Source organism: Lipotes vexillifer, unplaced genomic scaffold (genome assembly GCF_000442215.2).
Source record: "Lipotes vexillifer unplaced genomic scaffold, Lipotes_vexillifer_v1.1 scaffold1693, whole genome shotgun sequence".
Lineage (NCBI taxonomy): Eukaryota > Metazoa > Chordata > Mammalia > Artiodactyla > Lipotidae > Lipotes > Lipotes vexillifer.
In genome coordinates, this window is record NW_006782186.1 from 556,535 (window position 1) to 568,191 (window position 11,657).

The following is an 11,657-nucleotide window of genomic DNA, read 5'->3' on the forward strand; positions in this document are numbered from 1 at the left end:
GTACAGCTTTGGTCTTATGCCCTACCGCCAGCCCATCACCACCGTGGGTGAGCCAAGACCCAGGCTGGGATGGGGAAGCCTACAAGGCAAGGGCCCCGGGCTGTGTGCTGCAAGGGGACATGCACATGGGCCAGACACATCATTGACCTTGTGGAACTCACATTCTAGACTGGGAAACAGTTACACACGCAGATAGAAGGCAGTCTGGGAGGAGAACTCTAACAGAGACACAAAGAACAGTAGCCACTACTGAGTGCCGAGCACCTGCTGTGTGCCAGGCACTGTACTGGCTCCTTACATGCAGCAGCTCAGTTATCCCAACAACCTTGGAGGCAGGGACTATCATCCCCATTTCACTGATGGCAAACTGAGACTCAGAGAAGTTAAATCATTTCCAAAAGAACACCCTGCCCTTGAGTAAATAAGTTGAGGTTTGGTCAGGATCTATTTGACTTTTTTATTATACCAAAGAAGGAGGGTTTAATTCTGACCAAATGATCTCATAAGGCTTATTGGAGAAGATGGATACAAGGGAAGGGCATTCCAGGTGTTAGAATTTTGTGTAAAGTAGCAATCAGCGGGCTATGAAAGAGAGCCTGAGGGATTGTCCTGCAACCAATGGGCATGGGCTTCAGTGCATGGACTTAGCACCGTCTTTCCAGCTACTTGGACAGCTCATTTGCTTGCTTCTTGGATTCCACCTAGGTTCCAATGGCAAAGCTTGTAGAGAGAGGTCTGTTCATCTCCAACCACCCAATCATTTCTTAGTTGAGTACAGACTTGGTCAGCCCCCTACACCATGACTTTCTCTGGGTTGTGTGGTAGTATTTTCATGAATATAACTCACATGTGCTGCCTCCAGAGCCATTCCCAAGAGAAGAACACAGCGGCTTCCTCCTGAGCCAGGCAGAACCAGAGGAAGGAGCTACACAGGGCCTCCCGATCCCTCCCTAGAAAGGGGGCACTGCAGGCCAGCATGGAGAGAGAGGGGGGAAGAAGGGCGCTTGGGCTGTGGGCCGCCTCCCCACAAGACCTACAGGCACTTCCCATCGCGGTATCTGAGACTCCCAGAGCCACCTGGCCTGGAGGTTAAGAACACACCCCCAGGGCTTGCCACCTGGCTCTGATTCTTCCCTGACCTTGAACAAGTTACTTAACCTCCTTGAGCCTCATCGCCTGACCTGTCAAAGAGGAATAATAATAACAGGTTCTATCCATATAGGATTGTTAGGACGATTCTAGGAGATATTGCTTGTTAATATATCAGAATCTTGGAGTTGCCCTAACATCTTAGAACTTATCACCCAAAATAGAATTGAAAGTGAGACAGTAAGAGCGCTTTCCTGCACCGATGACCATTGTGGTGTGAACCCCAAGGGCCCCTGCAAGTCCGGTGGTTCCTGCTCTGGGCCACCTCACTCCTTTGTGTCTTGCAGTGGGGACGCCCATCGAGGTGCAGAAGACACCGTGTCCCTCGCAGGAAGAGGTGGACAGGCTGCACCAGCGCTACATGAAGGAGCTAAGCAACCTCTTCGAAGCCCACAAGCTCAAGTACAACGTCCCCAGTGACCAACACTTGGAATTCTGCTAGTGCCTCCCCAGAGGAGGGGCTGCCCCAAAGGGCAGGGCTGGCATTAGGGAGAATAGAGGGAGAGGCTGTGATCCCAGAAGGCTTCGTGGAGGTGTCCGTTGAACACATCTCCAAAGCCTTCGATGACTCCTGCGTTGCTAACCCATGCCAGGCCCCGAGTCACAACTGGCAACATGGCAGAGGAGACCAGACTCTGGCATCGGTGATTTGCACTCCTGCTGTGACCCCTCTGCAAGGAAGCCCTCTCCTTGGTCTGCCCACCTGAGAAATAGGAGAGATGCTGGGAGGGAATAATGTCTGGGTTCTCTGTCCTCTGTGGTCCTGTCACTCAGTGGGCAGGAAATCTTACCAGGTTTTTCTTCCTCTGCCTTGAGTGAGAGCTGCAAGAAGCCACCAGCTGCAGCCCTTTCTCCTACAATTTCCCTCATCCTGAATCCTGCCTGTCCCAGCTCCTCCCTCCCTGAGCTGGAGAGGAGGGTGAGGCCACAAAGCCCCTGCATTCACCCTGGGCACCTTTGAGTTTCTGAGTCCTCTGAGCCCTGAAATGGCAGCCAGAGGGGCCCAGAGGTAGGGAAGGAGAATTGCACTCTGTCATCGGCTGGATGACCGGGAGCGGACTTCGCTGTCCTTCTGAGTCTCAGTTTCCCCGAGTGACTAGGATGACCTCTGAGTCTCAGCTCTGACATCATATGGGCTGAGAGCTCCATGAGGCAACTCCTACTCCATCCTTTGTAAGTTCAGCCCTGACCTTGGTATAAAAAATGGGCTCCATAAATGTCAATTCATCAAATGAAAGATTCTATTTTACTTTTTTTCTCATCCTCCCCACTTCCACCTGGGAGCGCTGGTCAAAGCCTCACCTTTGCCCCCCAGCCTGGCCCCCCGGCCCTGCTGCCCTGTCTCCCCTTCCCAGGTGGTGGATCAGATGGGCCAGAGAATGGCATGTCGCCTCTTTCTTCCTGACCCATCTACTCCAACTTACCACTTCTGGCCTGTCCTATAGGAGAGAAGGGGATTGGTTATATAAAGATACAGGGTAGCCCAGTCAGAAAACAAAGGCCAGACATGAGGAGTGAATATTCCTATGTGTCTACAAGCAGGGTAGATGGGGACACACCCCTGATGAGAAGAACTCTGGGTCCCTGGGTCTGTGACGTGTCATTAGTGAAAGGACAGGATGGTAGGGTAGGGCCAGTACTGTGAACTCCCACACCTGGAGCAAGAAAATAAGGCCTTTTCCCTCCAGAAGTTATAATCACACCCATAAGTACAAAAGGGGGGTGTTCTGAGAATGTAAATTTGGGCCTAAGCCTGGCCCAACCCTTTTCAGTGACTCTGGGCAAGTCACATCTCTTCCAAACTTCAGTTTTATCATTGGAGAAATAAGGATCACAATACCGACCTCGGTTTTCTGGGTATAGATAGTATTATGACATAATTAGCCATTTCATGTCCTGTGAGGAATGGTAGGGAGTAGGTATAATTAGGAGTCGGGTCATAGATGTGCCCAGCATCTCATGATGGCCTGTTCTGACCCTGTGAGGTGGGTGCTATAGGGTCACAAGAGAGGTGGGAATCAAGGGCATTGGGGTTCAGAGGGGGAGTGATGGTTTCCACCAGGGGAAGATGGAGGAAGTGGCAGGTAGGCGGGGCTGTGAAGGAAGGGCAAGATTTGCCAGGGAGAGAAGGACCCGCCCACTGGGTAAGGAGCCACTGCAGACCTTAGTGGCTGAAGGAGGCAAGGATTTATCATGTCCACACTTCTGTGGGTTGGCTGCTGTTTCTTCTCAGTCTTCTTGCTCTCCCACCTGCCGTGTCCTGGGACCTGCTGATCCCTTTCCCCAGGTGCTCTTTCGCCTCGACCTGATCAAAGGTCACCTCCTTTGTCAAACCTTAGCACACTGCACCCACCCTCGACCCTGCTCTCTGCCCCACTGCCCTGAATCACGGTTGGTTACCCATCCTGTGGGCTAGCTTGGAGGTGAAAAGGCCATGACCATGAATGGGTGAGTGGTCTACCATGTTCCCAGGGGACTGGGAACCCCGAGGCCAGACCACATCCTTCTGACCGTCAGTGCCCTCCCAGGCTCCACACAGGACCTGGGGACCTCAGCATCCCCGGTCAGCCTGGGAAGTTGCATAAACGACTCACACCGCACCTCCTCTTGGGCCCTACAGGCCAGGCCTGGGCAAGGGTGAGGGTGAGTCCGGGACTTGCTCTCAGGTGATTAAACTAGTTCTCTGTTGCTGTAGATCAAATACTCTAAAACTTTGCTGCTTTACACACCACCATTTAGTGTCTCACAGTGTCTGAGGACCAGGATCTTGGAGGGGCTGCACTGAGGGTTCAGGCTCACGTGTCTCATGAAGAGGCAGCCAAGCTATTCCCGGGGCCGTGGTCTCGGAGCCTCGAGTGGAGCTGGAGGATCCGCTCCCAAGCTCGCCCCCGTGGCTGCTGGCAGAAGGCTTCAGACCCCCGCATGGGTACCTGTCCAGAGGGCTGCCAATTATCAATGACGCTGCTTATCCCAGAGTTAGCAAATCACGAGGGAGGGGGAGAGAGAGAGAGAGAGAGGAAAAAGCCAAATGCCTTCTACAGTCTAGTCTCTGAGTCACAGGCCATCAGTTCTGCCTCCTAATTCCATCACTTTGATGAGGGGCCCTGAGTCCAGCCCACACTGCATAGGAGGGTGTGACACCTGGAGGTGAAGTCACTGGGGACGACTTGCTGGTGCTCCCACAGCAACAGCGACAGCGCAGGACACTGGACCGGGCAAACGCAACGCTGTGGATGCTGCCGGACGCAGTCTGCCTGGAGGAAGAGGCTGAGCTGGCCACACAGCAGGGCCCCAGGTGGGGCAAAGGTATGAGCAAAAGTCAGAGGTGGGAACCATGGCCATGACCCCCTGACCGGCTGGGAGGCAGTACAAGGTGACTATCAGACTTAGGGCACCTGAATGGGAGATGGGGGGAAGGGGAAAGCCTGGCTGGGACAGAGGGAAGGGGATCCCCCCTCTTTCACAGCAACCTTGAAGGCCCCATGTCGAAGACATCAGTCACACAAGGTAGGAGCAGAGAGCCTGATCTCAGAGGAAGGCTGCCTGGAGAGCTACCCAAATAGGAATATCCACACTGGACTTGGTGTGAACAAAAATGTCCTTTTATGTGTTGAGTGCTGACACTGGGGTGTTTTTAAAGTAGTTGACCTCCCCATCGATACAGCGAGCCAGGAGCTGCACAGCAAGGGTCTGATATTCCACAGCATCTGCTACCTGACACCCCCTCAGGGCTCCCAGCCTGCCCAAGGGGCCTTGCCCTTGTGGGAAGATCTCCCACCCAACACACTGGCCAACTCAGACAGCCCGAGGACCACAGGACTTGTCAGGCGTGGTAGAGAAGCTCAGAGGCCCTCAGGGATGGGCAGAGCTGCGGTCTCCTGAAATCAGGCTGCCCTTTGACCTGGGAGAAGTTCTCAGACATCATTATCCACCGGGGACAAAGAGCCTGCTGGGGCGCAGCCTGCTGACACAGCTTGCCAGTGCCGGTGACGGTGACGGGTGGGACAGGGGTCAGCCAGCACAGCTCTGCCAGCAGCCACGTGGCCTGGCCCAGCCTCACCCTCTCAGGGGGACTGGGCTTTGCTAGGTATCAGGAGGGGGCGGGGCAGGAACATGGGGGCTGCTGAGCGAGCAAAGCAGAGAGGAGGTAGGGGCAGGGCACTTGTGGGTGAGAATTACTGGGGAGGGTCAGGGTCAAGGTGAGGTTTAGGGAACAGGAGGCTGAGGTTGAGGCCTTTGTGCAGCAAACTTCTATTGAGATAGAGGTGGGGCAGGCAGATAGGGTCCCTGATGATGCCTCCTGGCCTGCTGTCTGGGGGAACTAATGTCCAGTCAAGAAGTCAAGAATTGATCCCCCAGGTAGGAAGGAGCCCTGGGAGGTGCTTGAGCTGGAGCGGGTCATGGGCCAGGTCAGAGGGGCAGTGGATGCCTTGGGCTGAACTGGCTGTCTGTCTTAGTGACCCCAGGGGAGGGCAGAGTCAGGTCCCTGAGCCACTTTCTAAGAATCTAGAGTCCAGGTGGATGCTTCCCAGTTGCACTATGTCTCTCTTACAAATGGTTGGCAGGGCCATGCTCTCTCCTGAAACTCTGGGGGAGGATCTGTTTCCTTGCCTTTTCCAGCTTCTAGAGCTACATGTATTCCTTGGCTCATGGGTCCCTTCTCCATCCCCAAAGCCAGTAGAGAAGCATCTTCAAATTTCTTTCTCTGTTTCCATTGTCACATCACGTTCTCCTTTCTAGATCTAGTCAAGTCTCTCTCTGCCTGTCTTATAAGGATACATGTGATTCCATTTAGAGCCCATCCAGATAGTCCAGGATAATCTCATCTCAGGATCCTTAGTTTAATCACATAGGCAAAGACCCATTTTCTCCACGTATAAGGTAATATTCACAGGTCTAGGCATTAGGACATGGATATCTTTGGGGGGCCACCTTTTTAGCCCACCACAGATGCCAAGCAAACTATTCATTCTCTTGGAGCCTCAGATTCCTCATCAGGGAAAGTTATGTATGCAAATTTATGTAAATTAGGAGACTTGATCTGCCCCTAAACCACAAACTGGGGAAGGCAGAAGCCTGAAGAGCATCTTGTCCTGGGCCGATGAGTCCTGACCCTACTCCTTCCCTGTGTGCTCCTCCGCTCCAAGCTAGCCAAGGTCCATGGCAGGCCAGGGCTGTGTAGGGGAAGGAGCCCCCGCTGGGAATCCCATGACTTGCATTCGTAACAACGATGATTTTCACTGAGCCCCTTGGAAGAAGTGCCATCTCTCAACGGAGTGGCAGGCTGCTGGGGGTCCATTGTGGGTGGAGGGGAGAACATCCTTGTTTCTCACTTGCTTGCATCCAGGCCCACTGGTCTAGACCAAGCTCAGCAAACTACACTCTGTGTCTGAACGACCTATGGGCTAAGAATGACTTGTACAGATGAACATCTGCCATCATTTGATTGCAGGGAATGCTGACTGAGCCCCAGTTAGGTGAAATGTCACTCCAAAAATTCTGCCCTTCTCAAGAGTAGACCTGTAGTACAAAAAACTGTATTCAATTATTTACTCTGATTTTTGTCAACTAAAATTTTGTGGACATTTCTTTGCTCTTTTGTTAAATAAATAATACATAAAGTCCTCCATTTCCTCTTGGCCTGCAAAACCCACATCAGCCCCCACTAATTGGCTGCCCTACATTCCACTCAAATCAGTCTCAAGCCATCCCCAGATCCACCCTGCACTTTGGAGCCAGAAGGACCTCCCCAGTGTAGGTCTGACAACATCAGTCCCCTGATCAAACTGCCCAGTGGATTCTCTGTGCCCTCAGGATGCCTCTGGCTCCTTGGCCGGCTAACTGCCCTTGCAGTGTGGGCTCTGCCTTCCTTGCCAGCTGCTCCTTACCCTCCTCCAGCTTTGCTGAGCTTCTGCCAGTTCCCTAGGACATCGAGCCTCCCCTAGCGCCAGCATTTTGCAACAAGGTGTTCCCTCTGCTGGAAAGACCTGTTACCCAAATGTCATTCGTCTTGGTCTTTCAGGAGTCCTTTCAGACACCACCTCCTCCAGAAAGCCTTCCCTGATCCCACCCCCTCCATTTGGTCAATTCCTGACTGTATTTCTTCCTCTTCAACACCATCCTGTCAGATTCAACCCGCTTCTGCAGACTTTCAGGGTCTTCTAATCTTGCTTATCTCAGGTAAAAGATTTGCTTTACACCCTTCTTTGTCTCCTGCACGTTCTGTGTCAAAATCCTCGTGTGGGTTGCTGATTTTAAAGCCCCACAACGCCAGGCTGAGAGTGGAGCCTGGAGCTGCGAGGATACCTCACCCTAGGAATAGCTCCCATCTGGAACAGCTACTCTTCCCTGGCCCGGCCCACTCTGGTCTGCTGGTCATCCTCATGCTCATGAACTAAGCTGATACCCAAGGGCCTAGGCCTGGGCCAGCTTGGGACTTAGTGAAGCCCCGGAGAGGGAACTGGTGCATGAATATCACTCCTTCTTGCTAACTCAACCTCAGCTCCTGATAACCAATGCTTCCTTCTCTCCAGGGCCACCCTTTAAAGTATGCGGTTTATAGGGCTTCCCTGGTGGCGCAGTGGTTGAGAGTCCGCCTGCCGATGCAGGGGACACGGGTTCGTGTCCCGGTCCGGGAGGATCCCACGTGCCGTGGAGCAGCTGGGCCCGTGAGCCATGGCCGCTGACCCTGTGCGTCCGGAGCCTGTGCTCCGCAAAGGGAGAGGCCACAGCAGTGAGAGGCCCGAGTACAGCAAAAAAATAAAAAAAATAAAGTATGCGGTTTATACCATTGACCTCAGAATCAGCCAGGACTTTGCAGCTATTATAGAGCATAGGCTCTGAAGCCAGAATACCTGGACTTAAATCCTGGCTCTGCCTCTTACTAGCTGTGTGATCCTGGGCAAGTTTTTAAACCTTTGTGCCTCCATTTCTTCAACTGTAAAATGAGACAAATTACAATAGTATCTACTCCATAGAGTTGTTTTGAGGCTTCAATAAATCCACACATGTAATATACCTGAAACCAGAACTGGCAGACAATACTCACTGAAGTTTAGCACCTGTTACTACCTGCGGTAGTTCATGAAAGCTGCTGCTTCTCCTTTTGGGAAAATAAGGACTGCGCCACCCTACCTCCAGTCTTCCAATGCTTCCCCCACAGAACGTCACTTCCCATCACCCCCCAGAAACTACAGATTCCTCCTGCAGTTTCTCTGAGATGCACTGTCATCTCCTCAGTGCAAAGCAGTTCAACAGTGATTCTCCAAGAGTGGTCTTCAAACCAGCAGCTTTAGCATCCACCCAGGAACTTGTTAGAAATGCAAATTCTCAGCCCCACCCCAGACCAACTGAATCAGAAATTCTGGGAGTGGGACCCAGCAAGCTGTTTTACCAAGTCCTCCAGGTGATTCTTTTTTTTTTTACATCTTTATTGGAGCATAATTGCTTTACAATGGTGTGCTAGTTTCTGCTTTATAACAAAGTGAATCAGCTATACATATACATATATCCCCATATCTCCTTCCTCTTGCAGCTCCCTCCCACCCTCCATATCCAACCCCTCTAGGTAGTCACAAAGCACCGAGCTGATCTCCCTGTGCTATGTGGATGCTTCCCACTAGCTATCTATTTTACGTTTGGTAGTGTATATATGTCCATGCCACTCTCTCACTTCGTCCCAGCTTACCCTTTCCCCGCCCCATGTCCTCAAGTCCGTTCTCTACCTCTGCATCTTTATTCCTGTCCTGCCCCTAGGTTCTTCAGAACTATTTTTTTTAGATTCCATATATATGTGTTAGCCTACGGTATTTGTTTTTCTCTTTCTGACTTACTTCACTCTGTATGTCAGACTCTGGGTCCATCCACCTCACTACAAATAACTCAATTTCATTTCTTTTAATGGCTGAGTAATATTCCATTGTATATATGTGCCACATCTTCTTTATCCATTTATCTGTCGATGGACATTTAGGTTGCTTCCATGTCCTGGCTATTGTAAATAGAGCTGCAATGAACAATGTTGTACGTGACTCTTTTTGAATTATGGTTTTCTCAGGGTATATGCGCAGTAGTGGGATTGCTGGGTCATATGGTAATTCTCTTTTTAGTTTTTTAAGGAACCTCCATACTGTTCTCTATAGTGGCTGTATCAATTTACATTCCCACCAACAGTGCAAGAGGGTTCCCTTTTCTCCACACCCTTTCCAACATTTATTGTTGGTAGATTTTTTGATGATGCCCATTCTAACTGGTGGGAGGTGATACCTCATTGTAGCTTTGATTTGCATTTCTCTAATGATTAGTGATGTTGAGCATCCTCTTATGTGTTTGTTGGCAACCTGTAACTCCAGGTGATTCTGATTTACAGGAAAGTTTGAGAACCACTGCAGTGGAGTGTAGCATAGTGGTGTATTTTGGTAGATCTGGCCCAGCATGACTGCACCCTCCTCCAGGAAGTTGTTCCTGATTTACCCAGAATCCCCTTTCATTGACCCCCCCCCCAACTTCCTCCCTGCATTGCAGTCCCAGAGTGCCTCCCCAGATTGCAAGTTCCCTGAGAGCAGGGTTGAGTCTCACCCATCTCTGTGCCTGCACTGGCCTTTGCTTAGAAAGATAAGCTAAATCAAGCACACCACATCTCCAGTTTCCTCTGACTGAGGCTACTATTACTGGGCTTCTGCTCTCTGGGACCCTTGCTCACATTGTGGTTTTCCTCTGGGTATGTTTTCATCTCCGTGCTAGGATGCCTGTCTCTGTCACTCCTAGTGTCCTCCAGTTTCAATCATTACTCGGGACATTTTACCCTTCCCTCCCCCATTATGTTTGTTCAAATCCTGTTGGACAGGTTGCCCCATCTCCTGGTAAATCTGGCCTCCCAATTTCTGTTTCAATCATAACTCTTCTATTGATAACATTTGTCAAGTACTAGATGCTAGGCCCTGTGCTGGGCACTTCGTTCATTCTTTTAGCCCTTACAACAACCCTAGGAAAGAGATACTTTACTTATTCCCATCTGGATGGAGCATAGGGATACTGAGGCCTGAACACAGTACGTAACAATCACATGTCATCTGTGTCACATTGTGGGCTTCTGAACAAGGCTGCATTTGAAGAAAAGAGTTCACTGCTAAGGAAAGCTGGGAAAACTGCTGAAAAGTAATTGTTTTTTTAAAAAATATAATTAATATATAATATTTGTGGGCTTCCCTGGTGGCACAGTGGTTAAGAATCTGCCTGCCAATGCAGGGGACACGGGTTCGAGCCCTGGTCCGGGAAGATCCCACATACTCTGGAGCAACTAAGCCCGTGAGCCACAGCTACTGAGCCCACGTGCCGCAACTACTGAAGCCCACGAGCCTAGGGCCTGTGCTCTGCAACAAGAGAAGCCACCGCGATGAGAGGCCCACACACCACAACAGAGAGTAGCCTTCGCTCGCCGCAACTAGAGAAAGCCTGAGGGCAGCAACGAAGACCCAATGCAGCCAAAAAATATATATATAATATTTGTTTCAGGTGTACAGCATGATGATTTGATATATATATATTGTGAGATGATCACCACAGTGAGTCTAGTTAACATCCATCACCACACATAGTAACTGTCTTTTTTTTTTTTGCGGTACGCGGGCCTCACACTCTTGTGGCCTCTCCCTTTGCAGAGCACAGGCTCCGGACGCGCAGGCTCAGCGGCCATGGCTCACAGGCCCAGCCACTCCGTGGCATGTGGGATCTTCCCGGACCGGGGCACGAACCCGTGTCCCCTGCATTGGCAGGCGAACTCTCAACCAGTGTGCCACCAGGGAAGCCCAGTAATTGTCTTTTAATGTGTCTGTTTCTTCCGCCAGAAAGCAGGATCCCAGAGAGTAAGGACTGCACCCCCAGATCTGCACAGGGCTAGGAGGGTCTCCGGAAAGGTGAGCAAGAGGGAGGGATGGATAACAAAGCATGCATGAGGAGCTCTCAGTGTGAGGGGAGATTTACTCCCCGTCCCTTCCCTGCAGGGGAAAGGTCCTGGGAGACTTTAGTAAAATACTTACAGATGAAATGATGCAAGGGGCACTTTCTGTATGTTTTGCAATAAAAACTTGCTAAAATGGGGCAGGGATTGTTCTGAAGGCTGGTTCCCAAGTGTCTCAGGCCTATTCCTCTCCAGTTGGCCAGACCTGTCCCACAAGACAGGGCCAAAGGCCACTACTGAGCCCGCACCCCCAGGTCAGGCATTAGAGCTGGAGGTCAGTGCTCCCGGGTTCTTGTCTGAAACCTGAAGTTATATTCAATCATCTCTATGCTTCAGCCTTACCTCCATGTCACCAAGTCCTAGAGATTCTAAGACCTCAGCATCTCTCCAGCCCTCCCTTCTTTTTTTTTTTTTTTTTTTTGCGGTACGTGGGCCTCTCACTGTTGCGGCCTCTCCCGTTGTGGAGCACAGGCTCCGGACGCGCGGGCTCAGCTCAGCTGGCTCACGGGCCCAGCCGCTCCGTGGCATGTGGGATCTTCCCGGACCGGGG

General features: G+C 51.3%; 1 protein-coding gene across 1 annotated transcript in view; it reads left to right on the top strand.

The window, feature by feature from the left end:
• Positions 1-1,591, top strand: part of MOGAT2 (monoacylglycerol O-acyltransferase 2) — a 13,049-nt gene extending 11,458 nt beyond the window's left edge. Inside the window, 2 exon segments of the mRNA XM_007455033.1 lie at positions 1-47; positions 1,437-1,591. The exon segment at positions 1-47 is cut by the window's left edge and continues 12 nt beyond it. Coding sequence (XP_007455095.1) covers positions 1-47; positions 1,437-1,591 — 202 coding nt within the window.
• The last annotated feature ends 10,066 nt before the right edge of the window (positions 1,592-11,657 follow it).